Below are 22,386 nucleotides of genomic sequence, written 5' to 3' on the forward strand. Positions count from 1 at the left end.
CGTGGCCCTCGAGTAGCGGTGAGATCAAAGATTTAACCTGCGGCGGTAGTTGAGATTCGACGCTCGCGAATTTTTAACAGCGAAGAATTGGCGAGCTGAGGCCGAGCTTGGGGCTGACTAAGGTCGAGGAGATTCGTGGCTGAGAGCCCCTGAGGTTTAAGACGCCATTACACCCCTCGGGGCTGTCGGCCGACGCCCCTAAAACTATATTAAACTCCCGGAAATCTTACGCGAGCGAGGGTGCTTCGTCTCCGCTAATTCTACCGCCCCGTCGCTCGCACGCTCGTCCCTCGCGAGTGCCGCAAGTACGGCCATTCCCTTCGCACATCCCTCTTGCGAGCGAACTTACTCTTGAGAACGGGAAACCGAGACGGCATTTTGATCGACTCACTCGATAAAGCTACGTGCTGAGCTGCCATTACGACGACTTTGTTGAAAAGCGTCTTGATCCAGCAATCTGGATTTATGTATATTAAGCCTTACAAATACTTCAATGCTCATTGATTTAATTAGCTATTAATGTGTGCACGTTAATATTTAGATCGCGAATGTTCTGATCGGGAGTTACATTAACGAATAACACGTTAACTATGTTTCAAAAGAAAAGTTGCATAAATATATCCTGATATTTTTTAAGTATTTTCAATTTTTAATTAAAAATATATTTATAAATGATAAAAAATAGAGATACAATAATTATATCTTTAAATATTTTATTAAATTTCTGAAGCAAAATATAAAGATACATATATTTTTTGAAATGTTATACACAATATCAAAATTTTAATGATAAAAATAAGTTTTTTAATTGCTCAAATATTGTTTATGAACTAATACTCTTCTTGAAATTTAGAAAGTGGAGAATTAATAATTCGAGTAAAAGGGATAGAAAGTGCACGGAAAAGACAAAAACTAAAGTATAGAAAGAAAGGAACGGATAGAGAAAAAGAGTATCGGAAAAAGGATTGTAGTATGAAGAAGGTGAACCGGACGCTGGCCGAGGCATTGATTTCTTCTCGTCTTCATCGACCACGTTCCGAGCCTCTTGGGGCGTCTCTACCCTCTAACTGAAATCCTCGCAAGAGACGAAAGCGGGAGGATGGAATCGAAAAAGAGCGCGCCACATCTCATATTTCATATCGAGGACAGCATGGATTTTCTTCCGTATCTTCAAAGCTCGTACAAGGATTACCCGAGGATATCAATCAGACTATTGCTTCATAGTACGGTGTATGTCTCAGTAATGGACCGACAAAAAATATTAGAAGGACATGATTTGAGAACTGACATTACATATGTATTTCTGATATTCTTTTTAAAGGTATTGCTTAGTTTTTCATATTTCTCTCACTTATTGATAGAGAAACAATATAAATCCTCTCTTTTTAAAAAAAAATTCGAATCTTGGATGGAAAATTGAAATGCGATATGTATACGAATCTGTAGAAAAACCAAATAACATAATTTCTATTAATAGAAATTTAAAAAATTAAATTTATTAAGCAATTTCGAGATTCTACGAAACGAGTTACGAAGAGAAACTTTATAATGCTTCTATAACAAGACTATAAAATTATGAAATTAAACTATTATTTTACTAAATTTTTGTTATATTTGGATAATTAAATATGAATAATTAAATCAATATTACAAGCAGATATAACCGTACTAATTTGTTAACGATATCTAGCGAAAAACGAAGCTGGAAAAAAATTTACTTTCGACGAATTCCCAATACGCTGCATATTTTGTTGTCGCACAAAATAAAAAATAAAAAACGCGAACACCAATACGATCTTGTTCGCTATATACAGATATAACGATTTACAAGCGGCCGTTACTGGTCTCCAATTTCGTACTGAGTCACGTTTGTGTTTACCAGTTTACGCCCACGTCAGCCATGATTTTACGCCCCATCCCGGCGAAACACGGGAATCCCTCAGTGCAAAGGTAGGTGAAACGATCAATCGCAAAAAGATGTCGATTACAAGCAATCTCAATGTGTGCACCGATTTATAAATAAATCTCGGTGAGTAATATATCAAGTTTAATTTTTACAAACTAATTATCGAAAATAATAAATCAATTCATAGAATATCACAACTCGAAAAACTCCCTCTTTACAATTACGATATTATAATTTAACATTATAATATTGAAATTGTAATTCGCCCTATTATAAATAAGCGCATTTGCTTATGTATAATAACATCGATATAGAAAGTTTTACACAGGGCACATCACCCCATTGCGCCTAATATTTTTCATTTCACGAATTTTCACAATAGCTTTCGGCTAAGGTCATAAGCGATATAGACAATAATATCCAGCGAATGTAAAACGCGACACGTCTATATGCATACACCCGAGGCGTTTTAACTGCCGGATGCCGCATCGAAAAAACGATTGTCTACAAGCTACCCGCTTGCGCATTCATGAAATAATAAATATTGCACGTGTATCTTCTGCAAGGATATTTGAATTGTACCTTTGAATTGAACTGATTTTACATTTGCTAATTTCAAGCGAGTAAATTTTTGCAATCCGAATTTATCCGATTAAGATTAGATTGTTACATGATTTTTAGTGTATTAAATATAATTCGTACAATTATTAATGTTCATAACATTTAAAATATTTAGAAATTTCGTCAAATTATCTATGAATTATCTATGATTACGCCTAATTCTATCGTTGCATAATTCAATCATAAATCGACAGCGAATGGCGTTTCGGAACAATAATTTCGGCAGGGGTGGTCGGGCAACAAGAATGAAGGGAATGAAGAAGGAAACACGATACTAGGACTAAGTCCGTTAGCTCCTTAGTGCTTTAGGTATACCGCAGGGATCCGCGATAATAATCTTCCCGGACGATCATGGCGGATGTATGGCTATTAAATTATTAGAGCGTCGATCAACATTAGGAATCGTGACAAATCCGATCTGTGCCATACGCACTAAGACTCGTCTTACCACATCGCTCATGTACGCGTGACTTAATTGCCAATTGTGTCTCGAAACTGCTTCGTCTTTATCCCTTGTGTTTCCTCCTCTCCGCCTACATAGTTTATTAATAAATGACCCATTGATACAAAAGCAATTGTGTTTCAACTACCACAAAGCGATAGCAATGTGAGGAAAAATACTAGTTGGTGCAACAACATTTACGATTTGCTGCAAGAGCTAGATTTTTTAAATAAAATAATAATATCTTATATTTTTTTTTCTCTCTTTAAATCTGCAATATTTAATATCATTATTCCTGTAACGCGAAACCGCAAACGATACTCTGACGCCAATGACGCGGCTAAACTCACACAACTTTAAAGTATGATGCAGCCGTTGTATTCGGGATAACGTTAAAACAAATTGATTGCATCGGCTGCGTCTGCTGCCGCAACCAGCTCGCAACACACAACGCTCTCACAATAAATAACGATAACTAACGAGACCGAGCCCCTGATCGCCGGTGAACATCGTGCGCTCGCATCCCCTTTCCTCTCCTCGTACACGGCATATCAAACTCATCCCGACTAGTATACGCGCGGCCTCAAGTGTCAGTGACGAGTCGGGGAGAGAGTCGATGCTGCTGCGCGCTCCGGGTGCAGTTAATTTCAACCACCCGCGCTCGGGTTGGTTTTGTTCGAGTGGGTGGTTCCGCGGATAGGCCGAGGAGAGAAAAAGGGGGGGGGTGGTGATGGTTTTCGTGGGGTTTAGGGACGCGGGGGAAGCAGGTGAACGGTGACGGTGAGATATATGTATCGGGTGGTAAAAGGGGGTTGGAGTGGGACGAATGGAAGTGGCGAACGAACGAGTGGCAGGAGCGACCAGGGGAGGGAGGGGATAGGTTGACGTGCTCCCGGCATGTCGATATCCCTGGAAATTTAATCATGCCGCTCCACTATGAACATCGCGCTCCGCGCCACTCGACGAACGCTATATGGATGACACCTCGGTCCCGTGGAACGTTATACCGGCGAATTTGCATGTTTAATACGGTATCGGTTGCTCGCGCGCCGCGTTTCCCTCTCACCGAGCGCGACATTAAATACAGCATCACGCTCTGCTCGTCGACGTCGGCGCCTTATCTAAGGGGGCGCGCATTTATCGTTCCCCGATGACGAGGTCTTCGTCACCGCTAAAATCTTACGAACGCGAGCTTATGTTAGAGATAACAGGCGTACACAGCGTTTGTGATCAAACATATTGCTCTTGTTGTGGCATATAAGTAAAATAAAAATATCATAAATATGTTAAGTTCGTTAAAAAGGATATTAAAGTATAGCTATTCTCTCTTTTAATTTAATTAATTATCCTTTATCATCGTGACTTGATTAAGTACTCCATAAATTTTCCTAGCCTTTTAATTTAAGATATGTACGTACTGTCCCCTTCCAAATCAAGAAAGCTGACCACGCCTAACGATAAGAGGCTCGAAAACTGCCCTAAATAATAGGATCCAATTAATTCGCACCCTAAGCCGGAAAACATTCTTTAAGAATCGCAAACAACGATACAATTGCGCGACTAACAGTTGCTTCACAACTAACGTGCCAATCCTACGCGCCGTGTAAATACAGTTTTTACCGCATGTGGTAAATTCGATATGCGGGGACACGACAATGCGTCGTGACGCGCTAACGAGCCGTAAAGACGGCAGAGAGAAAGAGAGAAAGAGAGAGAGAGAGAGACCGAAAGACAAGAAAGACCGAACTGAGGTCCCTTGCACAAAGGGGCTGAAGGGCGGGAGGCAGACGGCCCTCCGACCATGTCGCGAAGTTTAAACAGCTTAGAGGGATGTTGCGGCGCCCCCGATGCTTGGGGCGCCAAGTCAGCCGGAAACCTCTAATAGCCCCATCTGGAAAGGAGAGAGAGAGAGAGAGAGAGTAAAAGAGAAGGATGTCGTGGATGGAGTCCGCACTATGAATGTGACCGCAAAGGTGCCCGTACAGGTTGTATCTCCGCGAGTATACGATAACCGCACCCTCGAGGCGACCCCGAGGGAAACGCGTTCGACCAGGTATCCGCGTACGTCGTAGCCGCAACTGAGTTCATAATTCGAAAAGGGCGAGGACGGCGCGCGCTCGTGCCTGCGGCCTGAGGTAATTATTAATGGTGTTACGAACGCGGTATATGTGTATTTATTGAAAATTACGCGGGTATATTAATGCGTTAGCGATATTTTCCGAATATTTTTTTTTCCCCCACAATAGAGTCCTGCATATAAATAATCACGCAGGTGTAATATGTTTCGGAATATGTACGAAATTATGTATAAAATTGTGTATATTACATGTCGAGACAATTTCTTTTTAGAGAGAATCATAGAGTTTGTAATAAGAAAAAAATAATAGATAAGATAATAGAAATAATAGATAAGATGCTTTAGTTATATGTCAATTTAACTTTGCGAAAAAAATTCAATCATTCACCAAAAATTATGACTAGTAGTATTATATAAAAGACAAATGTGCGCCAGAGTTTTGTTGCAATTATATTTATGCGTAACCAACGTCATAGCACGATAAAGTAATGGATGACCTCGACGATTCCAATTAATTGTTCCAGTTATTGCGAGTGTTTTAATGGATATCGTATTACGGAGTGTCATAAAGCTTTAATTTTCTTCGCGATAATACGTATTGTATATGGATATTATTTGATGGGTATGACGTATATTAGATGTATATTTTTTTACGTAACGTAAAAATGTAAACGTAATTTTTAATTATACAATTTATTTATTTGTTCCAATTTTATGAAAAATATGTTCTTTTTTTATGCAATGTGGCCTAAATTATAATTTTTTAAATTATTTAATAATAATAATTATTTGGAAGAAATTCTCAATATTTAGATAAATAATGCTAAATATAAATAAATGCGTTGAGATGAGAAGATGATCAATCATGATTCCACTCGTCAAAAAAAAATTGCCCATTTGCAACAGACGTCACACAAACGTCACCGAACGTGCGACCGAAATAGAAACATTCAATGAAAAGATCGGAAAGTACACAGAATGCACTCGTTCCTCCCCATCCCGCTCTTGGCTTCGATCCATCCGACTTTACTTTGCACCAACAGCGCGGACAGGTTGTGTTTATTGTGAAAACATAAAGGGCACGATCACGCGTGTATAGATAAGATCGCGTACACACTGCAAGTTGATCATTCTGATGACAGAGGGACGATGATTTTGATCGATAATGTTCCTCCGTAATCACATGTCGGCACCGAGACAAATCGGGGATCGGTGAATTTATTTTCAGCTCAAAATGCTGAGAATGATATGATCTTAGAAAGAATAGACATTTAGCTAATTAAACCAATACATTAAAAATCCTATATATAATTATTATTTTTATCAAGAAAAAATAAATATATAAAACTATTTTTTTTTTAATATACGATACGATGTAATACATTCGAGTAATATTACTACGATTTATCAGAACGGGCAGCACGTTTCTCATGAAATCGTTGATGCTATCGAAACTCATCACCCGCCAGTCCACCCCATAAAGCTCCGAAATAATTCTGCCGTCCCTCTCAAAGACATTCTGTCGGTGTTTTCTCATCGAAGAGGCTCGTGTGACCACTTACCAGTCTGTCACTTCGCTCGTCAACCCCTTGCAACCACCGTGCACTTGACTCGTCGCGCCTCTCCCCCCCCCCCTTTCATTGCGTTCCACCGCCGTCCCCCGAAAACGTTCGCCTAACTGCGAAGATAACGCGAAGTAACGTTCCGACCCCTCGTAGCCTATTCCGGGTTGCCGGCTCGCGCACGAACAATATTTGCAGAGCTCTTATTCTCAACCCCCGTGAGCGGTGGCGGCGCTCCGAACCACCCCGCTTGCCTGAACCACCCGTTTCTCTTTCCACCCCTCGTGTGCACCAGCAACCACCTACCTACCTACCTACCTAATAATGATTTTACGTTACGCCACGCCGTTTTCCCCGGGGAATCCGACGGTGCCGCACCCTTATTGCACATGGCCTGTGCTCGGTACGTGGGGTACGTAGGCAGTCGGCCGTAGGGGCGGGGGGGGGGGGTTGGAAAGAGAGAGAAAGGACTGATTATCATTAGCAACAAAGTCCCAGAACACCCTTGGCACACGTACGCACGCAGCCGACTCGTCGTTCGAGGTCGTGGGAGCAACGAGATTTGTACGTGCGCATGATAAAAAAAAAAGCAAAGAGAAAGTGCTATCGCGCCAAGGGTAAAAACAGTCGAATCGATCTAGTGAGCGTATACAAGTTACCAGAGGTATGTGACTTATCAAAGAATCGATGAAATAGATTTTCAGCGAAATTTTGTGATAAAAAAATATTGCATTGAAAATTAGTTAATTTAAATCCAAATATTATTATAATTGAAACTGTAATGATAAAAATAATTAAAATATCTTTAATAATTATTGTTATGCAAAAGCGTGATGAAAAATTATAGCTTTGAATTTACAAATCGCGAAAGACACTTTTACTGAATAAAAAATGTTTAAAAGATATATGAAATACATAAACTTTCTACCCATTTCATCACAGAAGAGACGATTATTTCCCAAAACTAAAGAATTCCTACGAAGAAAAGAACCGGACTCTTCTTCGTTTTCAGGCACAATTACCGTGAACAGACCATGAACATCATTGGTCGGCGCTCTCATGGCGCTTCTGAATTTTTCATACTCCTGAATAATAAATTAAATGTTTCATGGCGACCCTCCGCGTGAAACGCAACAGTGCGTGTAGGTGGACACAAGTGCGTGCGACACAAGGAGATCCATAAAATGGTCGATCCCTGTCGGTTGTTAGAAAAATTCACGGGAGTGACCATCGCTTTGTATATTCTCTTACATTGCCGGCCATTCCTCCGGCTGTTTTGAGGGGTCATAGAACGAACGTCGTGGAGGCGGAGGATCTCGGAGTGACGGCAGGATGAAGTGGCGTGAGGGAGGACAAGGTGATAATTTGATAAGACTTCGGGAGGGGTTGCCATGGAGACGATACAAAACCCAGAGCCTCGACTAGAACCCTCCAACAGGCTCCTACTCTCTCCTTCGTCGCTCTCTACCCTCTAGAAACCTGCTCCTTCAAGAATCCGCTCCATCAGCCCAGAGACACCGAAGTGTCAAGTGTCCTGCCGCCACTATCGCCTCGCGAGTTTCCCGACTTTTTTCCCCCCGAGCTTCTCAATCGCACGTAGAACTTCGATGCGTACGACATTGATACGTGCTGTCGAAGATAAACACGCATCGCACAGATATAAAAATGACAAAGACTGTTGACGAGGATTACGCCTGCCATTGATAATAATTAAAATTGCTCTTGAGATGAAAATGGGATTTTAACAAGATTATTATAATATAATGTTCAAGATGTAAATAATTTATAATATTTATAAATATTAATATATAAATCTTGACAATTGTCAAATGAATATATTAAATATCTAAGAAAAATTTTATCACAGAATTAAATAATAGATTCTATAATAATTATTTCTATTTTAACCGGGAAGAGAAAGACTTTTATCATTCCCGAGACAATCAGTAGTCGAAATGCCCACTTTATGAGACAAAATTATCCGCTCGTGTGTCTTGCACAGACTCCACGTTGCGTCACAGCAAGTTCCATTCCAAGATTGGGAAGGCCATGATACCACCCCAAATCGTGGGAGCAAAGGACGAGAAAGCTAAATACAGGAGAGAGACAGGGGATAGGGAAGCACCCCGAAAGACATTACGATTATTACCGAGCGAAATTCGCAATGTGGGACTCGAACATTCCCGAAATGCATTGGCCACATGTGCCGTATTCAACTGGATCCTCTCGCAAGGACTCGGTCCAGACGGTTGACTGCATTATTTATCGCACGAACTTGCCGGACTAATTGATCCCTCACATCCCTTCGATAACGATACCCATCGGAATCACGAGCACGATTTTCGTATAAAGTCCGAAAGTTGGCGAGCTGTCCGAATGTGAGATAATTGCGTACCAAGCAAAATCTATCCGAGCAACTTTAGCATTTCCCATTCGATTAAATAGAGCAAAGTGTAAGAATATCGTCGGACTAAACGTATAGTTTATAATCATGTTTATGTGTAACTGATGTGTAACAAAGTTTTATTAGAAATCTATAATAGATACAAATTTACGTTGAAATTGTTTATAAAATTAAAATCCGTTAACGCGCGCTCATTTTCATAGAATATATTTTTAATCGATGATAATTAATATATAATATTCAATAATCATTAATATTAATTTTGAGTTTGCTAAATATTTTCTATTAGTTACATAAGATAGATATTAATAAATAGATAAAATATTATAGATATTAGAATAGATATTAATAAAATAGATATTAGTTAATCGCGAGAAATAAATCTTCTCAACTTTCGCTGTCTTTCAAAACCATGGATTCGTAGCTTACTCACCAGTGTGTATGTAGGTGTGCTTCTTCATGTCGCTCTTCTGATGGAATCGCTTGCCGCAGAACTGGCAGGGATACGGTCTCGTGTCCGAGTGGATTAGAAGGTGAGTGCTGAGCGTGCTGGATCTCTTGAAGGCTTTACCGCATTGCTTGCACTCGAATACCTTCTCCGCCGAGTGTACGGCCCTGTGCTGTGTAAGACTGATCTCGTGGCCGAAGGTTTTGTTGCACAACTCGCAAGCGAATGGCCGTTTACCGTTGTGTGATCGCCTCGCGTGCACCTACGCCAAAAATTGATGTCTTTAAATATTAAAAAAATATATATAAAAAATTATGTACAAAACATAAATGTGTAGAACGCCAAAGCGGAATATTATTTCAAAAATAAAAAATTACATGTGTTAAGTAACAATTATTTCCATGAGAGAAAAAGTCGGCGTGCATATATATGTATATATATATATATATATATATATATATATATATATATATATATATATATATATATAAAGGTAACGTCTTACATTATAAAATCACATGATATTTTTTTATATAAAGATATTATATAAACGTAAAAATAAAAACTATTAAAACAAAAATAATTATTTATCGCGGCGATAAAGTAATTGAAATGTACGCGGACAAACGTCATCGAGGATCGCAAATCAGAAATAAATCCAAACAACTTGTACAGTCTTGAGTGTGGTAGAAAAAAAAACCGCATACATACCTCGAGCCCATGCGGCGTGCTGAACATCTTGTCGCACTTGACGCAGCTGTAGACATCGCCGAGCGGATGGGGATGATGTAGACCGTGCGCCGTGTGAGTCGAATGCAGTCCCGGATGACCAGGATGAACGCCGCGTAGCAGCGGGTGCAGGTGCGGCGGCAGAAGATGATGCGGCAACAGTTGAGGATGCAGGTACGAGAGGGGATGATGCGGATGAGGCGGCAAGAGGCCGCCCTGAAGATGCAACGGCGGATATAGAATAGACGAGCCAGGTGGTGGCGGATGAGCGCCCATGGAAGCGGTTTCTCGATGCGGAGACGCGTTCTGCAGGTGAGCGGAGGGTGGGTCTGGCCTCAGGAGAGCCGACACGCTGAAACTATCGCCAGATTTCTTCGGCGGATGCGAGACGGGTGACGTCGCGACGCTGATGGGCGACGGTGATGGTGTCGACGACGATCGCGGAGGACTCGAGGTGCCTTCGTGGTCATCGTCGTCGCCGACCTCCTCGACGTCCACGTCGACTTCCTCCTCACCGACATCGACGTCCACCTCAGCGTCCCGGTGCTCGGGTGGAGGTGAATCCGGACAGGGAGATTGCGATGGCGAGGGACTCCTCGTCGCTGGAGAGCCCACCAGACGACCTACTCCGAACGATAGCCGTTCTGAAAAATATACCGTTTATAATGATAATTAATTATATTAGTATATCGAGTTATACTCTTGTTCATTGATTTGTACGAATTGAAGAATCAATATTAAGTTTAATCGTGCAAAAACAAATCGGCGATCATATCGCGTTTATGGATTTCGCACCTTTGAGCAGATATAGACATTCCGTAATCGATAAACCAGAGTTCATATACTAGTCACACGATGACCAGGATGGCCAATGCCTGGACGGACGGTGACTACGTCACGTATAAGGTACATGTGGGACGCTAGATGCAGGGAATCCGAAAAAGGAAAGCCACGGGTAAATACAGTTTCTTTTGGCGGAAGGACCCAGCTGGAATAAGATTTGAGTCACGTACCGGACCTCTTTTTCTTAGCGTGCGGGCGCAAGGGTGTTTAAGGGACGAACAGGGCACGAGAGGTCATGACAGGATCTCATGTTGCGCTAACGAGACATCGCAAAGAGAGAATCGAATAGTGAAGTGCCGAGGCGAAACGTATCTCCGCGACGTTACGTGAAGCAGTGTCTTTAATCAAATTTTTCGCGCGTTCTTTTGGAATTTTTTATACGACGTAGTATCATAAATCGTGTATATATGCGATTAATTCTTTGATATGATGATGAAAATCATGCTTGGACGATAAAAGGCAATGGAAAATGTGCCTAATAAAATTTTAAATAAGCCTTTTGTGGTATAATAGTCGTAGAATATCTCGAAATTTTAACATTTCTACAATATTTGCCAATTGTTAATGTGATTGTCTATACTAGATAATATGTCACATAATTACAACTCTAACCCATAGTAGGTAGTTAATTTATAACGAGGAGAGATTAAGCTCGTATTATTATTGAAATATTAATTAATGTTTTTTACAATGTGTACATGTGTATGATATGACGTTGCAAATTGCATCGGGTATCCCAATTTCGGTATCGCGTGTCAATCGGAATTTACTGTACTCTCTAATTATCGAATCGATGATTTCCGAAACAGCTTTGATTTGTACGTCGCGTCATTTTATCTGTCGACCGTTTCAAACGAAACACGATTCAATCATCAATTGTGATATGTATTTGTTAGATTAAGCGCGCGGAATATATTTATTTAGCGTTTCCTGTTATCTGTTTCCTGACATAAATTTGACGAGAAATTTGAGAGATATCTAGATTCGATTCCAAGATATGATTAGCAATATGCAGAATATGCGCCTCATTTATCGTTTGCATTATTTCGAATAACATTATCTATACCTATACCATAAATGTTTTAAAAAGAATCAATATTTGCATTATGAATTGTAATGAACATTAATAACTTTCTAGCATGAAATGCAATAACACATTTTATATATATTATTATACATATATATACAATTGAAAGTATATTCTTTAAAATCAAGAAGAAATGTAATAAATTATCTTTGTAAAATTCATACTTTAAGCAGAGTAAGATGAGTGGAATCGATACGATATGAAGTCGAATTTTATTCCGAAACTATTTGTGACATTTTTAATAATCACGATGCGTTTAGATCAATGTGATTTATGGCGCCGGGTGGATCGAAAATCGGGCACGCGTACAACGCGTCTTGCTACGCGAGAAGGAAGGGCAGACTCAGGATCTATTTCACGGCCCCTTCCCCGATGCAGGGCAATTTCGACGTCGGATCACTCATATTGTGCGTCTCCACACACAGCACACAACCAGTATATTATATTTATAATCCGTACGCGCGACACGCGGTCACGTGCCGGCTCGTATGATGCACCGGTGTCGGTTAATCGCATTTAAAGCTCTACGCGAGCCCCGTCTCGTTGGGGTCGATTATTATCGTGTCTCATGGTGGCTTTGCAATCGAATCAAAATACGACTCGAGTCAGAGTGGCCTAATGTAATGAGAAAAGCGCTTTGCGCCTGCGGGGATTCGTCCGAGAAGACAGATAGGTGCTTTATTACACCGGTCAAAAACACAAAGGCAGACGTAAGAAGCTAATGAAATTACAAACGTTACAGCCGACATTTTTCCATAATGTATACGTAATGTATATTTGAAACCATGTCTAAATATTTAGGATTTGCGTAAGTACCTTAATTACGTGTATCTTGTTTCATTTTAACATGATTGAATTAGCTATTTTTTTTTAGAAATCTGCTTCATTAACTATATGTGTACTGAAAATAGATTTGGAGACAAAAATATATTGCGAAAAAAAATTTTTTTTTAATTCATTGTTAATAGTAGAAAGCTAATTATAGTTAGAGTTGCCTTTTATTTACAATTACGAAAACGATTTTGTCGCTTAATTCTCGCGTCATCGCAAGAAAGATAAAGGAAGCTCGAGACAAGAACGAGCAAAAAGAAGGAGGAAGTTCAAACAGATGTGATTCGTAGCGTGATAGAAAGAACTGCTTACGCAAATGCTGCGTCTGGGTGCGACTGGAATGGGGTTAAAAACTGGTGGTGCAAACTGGCGAGAAAAACGGTTCGCGACCGTCCGGCAGATGGGTTAACTTTGGTCTGAGTTTGACGTGGATCTGCATGCTTGTGGCATGCGTGCGAACACGTGACGTTGCATCGAGATACATCTCACGTGGTCCATAGTCGCTTGCAGGCTCGATACGGTGAATGAAACTTTTTGAATCGACTTCGGAGTCGTTTTTGTCACGGCACCATGATGCGCGTCGTAGCTATCATATTTGCGTAAAGTGCTTCGAGTTGCTTATGGGATAAAGTTTTCAGAGAGTATATCGTATAAAAAATTAATAATGTACGTGTGGGATGCAATATTTGTTGTTTATTAAATATTACATAACTGCGTATTTTCGTGTCTAAAATAATATACTTCGAAGTAAATCATAAAGCAGATTAAAATTACAAATTATTTGATTATAATTGTATATATACAAAATTAAATAAAATAATTTTATTTTCTAGCGTTTCTTTAACATTATAATAATTTATTATAAATGTAATCTCTCTTTCTTTCTCTTTAGAAAAATTTAAAATAATTATAGATATAGGATATTTAAAAAAATATAGTTGTAACAATTATTATAAATATTAAAAACATAATATATAAACACTTTACTTGTAAAAAAACACATTAAAAATTAAATCTTTATTTGCATCTATGATCAATATTTTTATGTATATAAATTCGATCGATGTGACATCAATTTATAAGAATTTTTTGCGACAAATCGGTCGATTCCGTGACAAGGGGATGACGACGATGCCGAAGATGGTTGCGGACGTGGATTAATAAAGGAAGGCCAAACCGGGAGGACAATTAGATCGAGTTAACGGCCAACTTTAATCTTCTGTCGTCCGTCACTCGTTTACTGCGTAGCGATCTGCCGCTATTAAAGCCGTTACACACTTTAAACTTCTTCCGTGCTGCTAATTCATGGAAAGAAATATGCGCGATCTTTGACGTATAATCGGCGTCAATAGACACGAGTGACAGGACGATGTGGGTTTTCAAAAACGGATTTTTCATCCAACCTATGAATGCGCTAACGCGCATCATAAGCTATTAAAAGTTAAATCCATCACGAGAGACGATATCAGGGTAGACCTATGAAAAATATATAATTCAAGAAAATATTTTAACTTTCTTAGATGGAATGAAGATAAAGTACAGATATAAAGAATACATTTCTTTCCATTTATTATAATTTTTAATAATTTTTATTATTTATTTTACATTTGAAATTTTGATTATTTTTTATTTTAGAGTAAAATGAAGATGAAAAAGACTGATAGCAATTTTCGTACGGAAAATATAAAGATCTTTCATCAATTCAAGATTTGCTAAAGATTGTAAATTCATCATCGCGAGACTCCAATAATGATAAATCACGGAGTTTATTTCCACTTTCTCATCTTAAAATAGCTTTAGTGATTTTCTGATATAATCTTCCGCATCTTTTATACAATGCAAAGATATAGCAGTGATAATCGATGTAAATAACAATACGATATTGCTCAACGAGCATTATATTTGCGCGACGTAAATCTTCGGCGAAGCAGTGGCAGTGGAAATGCGACGATAAAAGTATCGCGACCGATCTTATCATGTTCGAGAATGAACGAGGCAAATGAATGGCCACGTGCACGCGCGCGCGGTCACAGAAGGAGTAGGAAGAGAGTATGCACGGGCGTTTAACATGACAAGACGTTACTAATTCAGGGTAGGTACGAGCCGACAAAGGGGCCGACGGCCCGAATCCCTGTGCACCCCGCGCTTCTAATCCGCTCCAATTGGGCCGGTAGGAGTCAGAAAGGCCCATGTCCGTTCGCGGTATGACGCGTGCTACCATTTATCCCAATCTTGTCGACAATGACCGGTCGTTCTTAATGATCGGCAAATAAAAACTCGCCGTCATCCGGGCTGAGGAGGAAGCCATCGAGGCGAAAGGTCGGCGCTACACCCGCGCGTCTGCACCTTTCGGAGAGGAGGATTAATGAGCAACCGTGAATGAAAAATATATGAGATGATTGCAATTCTGAAATACGATAAGTACAGCTTCCCAAAACATTTGAAACTTGACATATGTAAAAAAAAAAAAATTCGTAATCCTATCCTAGTCATCCCATCGAGAAAAAGTAATGAACAATAAAAATTAGTATGTAATAAATTTCAATATAATAATATAAATATATATAATTAATTTCTTATCACAAAATATTTAATTCGTAACGCAAAGTAAACTTATGCGATTTATTATTCTATTTTGTTTTACTTCTTAAATTTTCGTCCATTTAGATTTAATTAAGATGTAATTTACCCATTATATTCGAATTGAAAACACGCAGTAATTCACAAATCGCAGAATCGTAAATGATTAAAATAAGCCATCATACGCCGTTTATTAATAATTAATTTGAAATTAAAAAAATAGAATATATATATTTTACATTTACATGAGTTTGTTTCCTAGTGTGTTAAAGCAAAAACTGTTGGGCTTTTGTTCTGTTTTGGAGGAAAAGAGAACGTACAACACTTTGTTATTTACATACATGTCCTGGCCTTGTTATTCGCATCGTGATACTCAAGCGAACAGATAACAATCCCAACATTACTTTTCTAAACGCGAGAAACATTAAGAGATACCGAATTGGATCATTCTTTATGATTTTTCTATTATAGTTAACGAGTAACAATTCTGTTAAAAGCATAGTATGTAATATATGATTTAGTCGAGCAAAATTTAGTCACCAATGTTGTCGGCAAAGCGATGGAATATTTTCAAATAATGTATTCTATAGATATTTATCATTATTTGTTATTTATATATAAATGTATTGCTTTAGTTATAGAAGTAATATTGTTGCAGTAAGCGGAATCGTAATCGTTTTCACATTGTTCTCCAAACCGCAAAATAATAAAAAATACACGTTGTGCGCGATTAATGTCAAACGCAATGCAAAGAGCGATCATTAATATTATGTATTTTGTGATTAGTACGTGCGCGATCATAATTAACGATGTCTGCAAGTGAGTGTCATGTGAGTGCAATAAAACATCATCGAAGGATAAAGAAAGTAGAAGATATTCAGAAAGACATCCAGTGACAGCAATTTATAATTTATTTAATTTATTTAATCTATTTAATTGTTATATAAATATAATATTAATTATGATATCTTTGCAATAGTGATTTCTTTCATATCATTATGTAATAGAATGTATGTAAAAAATATTCTCTAAATTTTTTATTTTGAGATATTTTTAAATAATTACTTAATTACATTTATATATATATATATAAAATATTTTAATTATTTGTATTTAGAGATTTTAGATTTAATTATCTGCATCATTTCTATAAAAATTATATTTATATATATCTGTCATATTTTTTATAAAAGAGAAATAATTTAGAAAGGCTTTCGTTGGGATTTACGTAATTTTTTCATATTACATATTTACTTAAAAGACATTTTACATAGAAAAGTACATTCTCTTTTTTCTGATATTAAGTGCCAAAAATCAAGAGCGCAAAGATGCATTTAAGTTCAACGTCGAAAATTTTTTACTGTCTCGCAATTTTTAATTCTATTTAAGACACAATTCGTTGACAAAGTAAATTATTAGCTTGTCATAGGAGACATACCTGAGTGACTTTTTGGTAAAGGTGGCAGGTTCGTAATCTCCGTAGTATTTCCGAAAGGTGCCCACAATCTAGGGAACATTAAACGAACGTTGCATCCTCCTGAAAGGAATAATGCCAATAATTTAATAATGCCATAATTTAATAATATTATTAAAATAGTTACAATAAATAAATAATTAATTTTGACTTATATTAAAAACAATTAATTAAATAAATGTAGAGATACTCTTTCATTACAGTAAAATATTGATTATTATTTTATAGATTTATCAATAACAGAGGAAAATTAAAAATTTCTATTAGATATATTTTTTAAAAATTAAATGAATAAATTTTCGCTTTCTCTCTTGTATTAAAATAAAAAAATGTTAAATGTTATATATAAGCATCGTCGAATATTACGTCTAGATTTATTATAGTTGGATATCTCTGAGAGAGACAATAGGATAATCCCCGATATAAGAAAATAGTGATTCAAACGTCGAAACAATCGCGTATTTTTCCCGATCGTTTATGCATCGTTACTTCGCCAACCACGCTGCAGCGACGTCTCAAGTCTTGACAAATTTAGTATTCCTAGCTCGTAGGAAAGATCAACCCCTCGACAAGAGCGTCTTTATTAGAAAGGAGGAGAAACCCTCCTCTATTTATCAACCTTGCCCCGGCCATTACTCGCTCTCTTTCTCCCCGAAACCTGCATTCCTATCCCCGAACGTTCGCCATTCATCCTGGTTGGTTTCTTTGATCGTTCTGGTGGAGCATCAAAGTTCTGACTTCACACCAATTCGCCGTTCTGATGATTAATTAAAGAAACTAAATCCTTGTCCTTTGCCCGTCGTAAGGAATGCGAAGAGCTATGCGTAATATCTAATTAATATTGACGCAATTATATTACTCTATTACAAAATTCATAATAAATCTAACTCATTTGTAGACGGAGTAACTTTCTCATGGATAATTGATAAGTAATCGCAATTGGATATAAATTTATTGCAACCGACACACATACACAAGATCTATTGATAAATCGACAAATTGATAAAATCGATGTTTTAATTACATCTAGTTTATAATTTTTATATATTCGTTATCCTTGTATTATTAACATGGCTAAAAAATATATAAATATTATTATATTTGTTGTTTAATATTTTAAAGAGAAATTGGCAATTTCCGATATTACAAGAGTATAAAAACAAAGAAATCGTTACACGTACACAACTATAGCAATGAGAAATTAATTACGTCAATCAAGGAAAATTACGACTCGACCGACAAATGATCATGTTATAATCCATATTTTTACATAAGTGCAATAAAATATGAAATCCGAGCTTTATGATGAGCGTGATCGAGAACCTATCTAATCATTCAATTCAATCGTACTAAATCAGATTTATCTTCTTTTATATCAATATCGTATGTGTCACTCAACGTCACTTTATTTCACTATTGAATAGATATAAAAATTCTATTAATTGAAAGTAAACTGTAGAATAAAATTTTTACCAGTGCCAGAAACATTTATTATGATAATAATGAATGTTTGCATCTTGATTATATATAAATTGCAAGTGTCTAACTTTAAATTAATATATATGAGTTGTAATTATAATTTTATATAATTAAAAGCATTAAAGCTAAAAAATCTTATATATTTTAGAACTAGAAAATATAATTAATAATTGATAACACAATTCTTTCTACATCAAATATAAAATGTAATAAAAATAAGATAAAAAATTAATTTTACAAAGATAAAAAGGCACGTTTTGATAATAAAAGTTGAGAGCGCGCGCACACACTATATAAAAATATTTTTGTATTTAGTTATAATAAATATTTGTAAAATAATCATTTTTTTCCCGAGTAACTCTTGATAATCGGAAAGATCAATCGATCGATGACGATCAGTTATACCAAGAATCGACAAAAAAAAAAAAAAAAAAAAAAAAAAAAAAAAAAAAAAAAAAAAACGACAGAAATCCGTAATCCAGGCAATATATGACCGACTGGGATAATCTGAGATAGCATGAAAAGATTAGATGCTTCACGCCGCAAAGGCTATTTCATTCTCGCAGGATTATCAGAAATAAATCATATTTTCCTATATAGCAGGCGCTTGAGATAAGATGTGGTCGAGTGTAATAATATTGATACGCGTGTATACACAATGCAGGTAACGCATGTTTGTCAGCCAGCGAGAGCATCGGCGATATCGGGCCGTTTGTTCGTGCGACGCTTATCCTGCGTAGCCTGTTTCGCGCGCTATCGTCCCGTCATAAATTTATAAAACCAGCGTGATTATTTGTCGTCGGAAATCACCAACGAAAACATCTTGGGTCGATTGGCGGATTTAAAGAATCCAGAGGATCTTTTACAATCGAGAAAATCGTCTTGAGCCAATAGCTATTTGCGTTGAAAAATTTCCGCGTGATAAAATACAAAACAAGAAATAAATAGGATACATGATGTATTGAAAAAAATATACATTATGAAATTGAATTAAAAAAAAAATTGGTATATAAAAAAAATGTTATTTTTCAATAAATAAATATATAAATTTACACGAATACATAGATTTAATACAATATTTTCATATTGATTCTTTCGTATCTTTTTTTTAAAGTTGCTCTGTTAAAAATGTCATGCGAGGTATAAATCTAAATTCTCGTGCAATCAAGGGAAACAACTAGCAATAATTTTCGAACAAATATATAAATATATATTTAAATAGATATATTCTATATTTAAATAAGCTCGCATTCTTCTAAGCTTCATAGTAAACGGATACGCTAAGTGCGTCGGAAGAGCAGTCAACCCTCTCGACGTGCTGCCTATCACCTGGCAATTATCGCTTAAACCGTTTAGCTCGACGCCCGTAGCTCAATATTATTGCGTTTAGCCTTGTTACCGCGATTAGTAGTGGGATATTAGGGTATAGCCAGCCGTCTAATACCAACTATCCCCTCTCACCTGTTGAACAGAACGACGTTGTGCACAACGACGGCCCCTACGTACGCACCTGCAAGCGCGTGTGTCCGTGCGTGCGCCACTCGTTCCGAAACTGCGTGCGATTCACACGCGGGTGCGTGGCACAAGCTCAGATGTCGACGCGAGCTATCGCGTAAACGCCACATTGCAGGGGTAATAGGCAGATAATGGATAGGACGATGACAGGCGGGGGATGATAGGCACGGAAAAGGGTGACTGTCCAGGGTATCAGCGAGACGATTGAAAACGTCAAAGGCTTGAGCGCGATATGTATTTCGGCTGGTTATTTTGAATATAGGTTTCCTCCGCGGGGAATGTTGTCAGTATGTATCGCGTTTCCGAGCTTGATTGGTTTGCGGGGGTGTTCCGGTTAGAATAATTGATGGCACTGGCTTTTCAATTGCCATAATGCACTGTTTATAGTTACGCGAGTGTAACTGAATAAAAGATAGACAATTAATTCTAAAAGTCAATTCTTTTCTTTATTTTTTTGACAGAAATTTATGTAAAAATAGATATCAAAACTTTTTTTTTTTTTTTTTTTTTTTAATAGTTTATCTAACTTAAAATTCTTTTTATATATTGTATCAGTATCACATTTTGTTACGTTAAATTATCTTTCGTGATAAAATTAGTATAATTAAAGAAAAAATTGCTCGACTCTTGTCTTTTGATTATAAAAATATTAATCGTAATAGTTTTTTAAAATTGCGATGAAAGATAATATCTTATGTTATTGCAGCATAATTATCGCAATCGCTAATATTTTAAACTCAACGAATCATTCAAAAAAACCTTACCTTCACTATCGATTGGAATCTGCGGATTTTCCTGAAGATTTTCGTTGTTGTTGGTCTCCGGCGGCAACGGTTGTTGATGCACTAGCGACGAAGCCGGTTGCTTGGGCTTGACAACTCGAAACGCCGATGCCTCGGCAACCCCTCGTCTCGAAAAGTCTAGCGGACCCACCCCGACAGGCGAGTGTTGCTGCTGCACTTCCATCATCCTGGACCTCGAGTCCGTTCACTTTCTTATAACTTTCGCCTCACTACACGCGACATTCGCATTCTCTTCCACCACGCTGATGATTCTTACGTTTCCTCAGCAATAAATAAACATACACAGTATTGTTTAATCTCTTCAACGTAACTAATCGAAAAGTCCTTTCGAGACCGTCGGCGAATCCGTCTCTACGAGTTCTCCAGGAGAATAGTGCGCGTTTTTAGAGATGATAATTGTTATCACCGTTTGTTCGGTGATTTTTTAGAAAAGAAAATTCTCCTTTTAAACAGCAATTCTTTCTCAGAACTATCTGTTCGCGAATTTCATACTTTCAAGAATTATCAACGTCAATCTCATAATAACGTATTCGGCACAAACACTAAGAGTTTTTTTCGTCTACGTCTTTCGCGGGCACTCGAAACCGTTCGCGATTTATCAACACGTAGATGGATCCTTGTAGGATAGCTCCTACCGACTTCGCGACAGTAAATACGTGTGGCACGGGAGACGCAGCTTCCGGTTGTGAGCGACACTGATTTCCGCGCAGTCCATCGGCCGGATGGGACAGGTCGAGAACGGCGGAGCATCGGCTGAAGCCCGGGGATGTGAGAGACGTTAGCCGTTAGAGCGGGTGCCTCGACGCCGACTGCTGTTAACGGGTCTGATAGTGGAGAGACTCCCATGCGATGACGGCCGCGAGAGCGGCGGATATAAAGACGGAAAGAGACGGACAGAGCTACACGAACAACACACATATTGTCGCAGTCCATACGGAGAGGGAGAACACTCGCACACAAATGTCCGATGCACATCAAGATTTTGGTCCCGGACTCCGCCCCCGGGCACGCCCTCTCAGTTCCTCCCTCATTCACACACAAATACACCCACACACACCGAATCATTCTCGTATACCGATGGTGCGCGTACAAACCAACACGCTGAAAATGGTCGATCCATGAAAGCGAGTGGGGTAGCTACGCTACCGAACGCTACCGGGAGTCGCTGCTCCGAAGCCGCGCGAGGGGTTCCTGATGGGGTTCTTTACATTCGTGTGTATTTACGCGTGTATCTCCGGTTAGGCGCGCTTACTGGATTCGCGCGCGCGTTGCGCCCGAATTGCACGGCCACCGAACACGAGAGATACACGTTGCACGCTACGTTCTCTCACCTCCGGTTGCAGCATTATGTGGAACCACTCGGCCACCCTGATTTCACTCTTGACTCCACTGATTGATATTTGCTTGCTGCCCTCGCACACTTGAACGTACGTGCGCGTAAGGCGCTCGTCCTTCAACATTCATCGTAAAGGTGGATGCTGGATGCAAAGAGCGAACTTGGAAAATTTAGGCAACGAGAAGCGAGAGGTTGCGCTTTTATAGCCGCGAGGGTGATCCTCGATATTTCTTGGGAGATGAGATTTCG

The 22,386-nt window shown here is 38.3% G+C and overlaps 1 protein-coding gene across 1 annotated transcript in view; it reads right to left on the reverse strand.

Annotated features, from left to right (window-relative positions):
• The window catches only part of LOC138932597 (uncharacterized), a 28,037-nt gene extending 6,418 nt beyond the window's left edge, over positions 1 to 21,619 (reverse strand). Inside the window, exons 1-4 of the mRNA XM_070294579.1 lie at positions 20,763 to 21,619; positions 16,969 to 17,067; positions 10,172 to 10,833; positions 9,446 to 9,722 (exon numbers count right to left, since the gene is read on the reverse strand). Coding sequence (XP_070150680.1) covers positions 9,446 to 9,722; positions 10,172 to 10,833; positions 16,969 to 17,067; positions 20,763 to 20,967 — 1,243 coding nt within the window. The 5' untranslated portion in view covers positions 20,968 to 21,619. The remainder of the gene's footprint in view (positions 1 to 9,445; positions 9,723 to 10,171; positions 10,834 to 16,968; positions 17,068 to 20,762) is intronic.
• Between the last annotated feature and the right edge of the window lie 767 nt (positions 21,620 to 22,386).

This window comes from Polyergus mexicanus, unplaced genomic scaffold, assembly GCF_030449975.1.
Source record: "Polyergus mexicanus isolate NDT 795.1 unplaced genomic scaffold, iyPolMexi1.0 SCAF_4, whole genome shotgun sequence".
Taxonomy (NCBI): domain Eukaryota; kingdom Metazoa; phylum Arthropoda; class Insecta; order Hymenoptera; family Formicidae; genus Polyergus; species Polyergus mexicanus.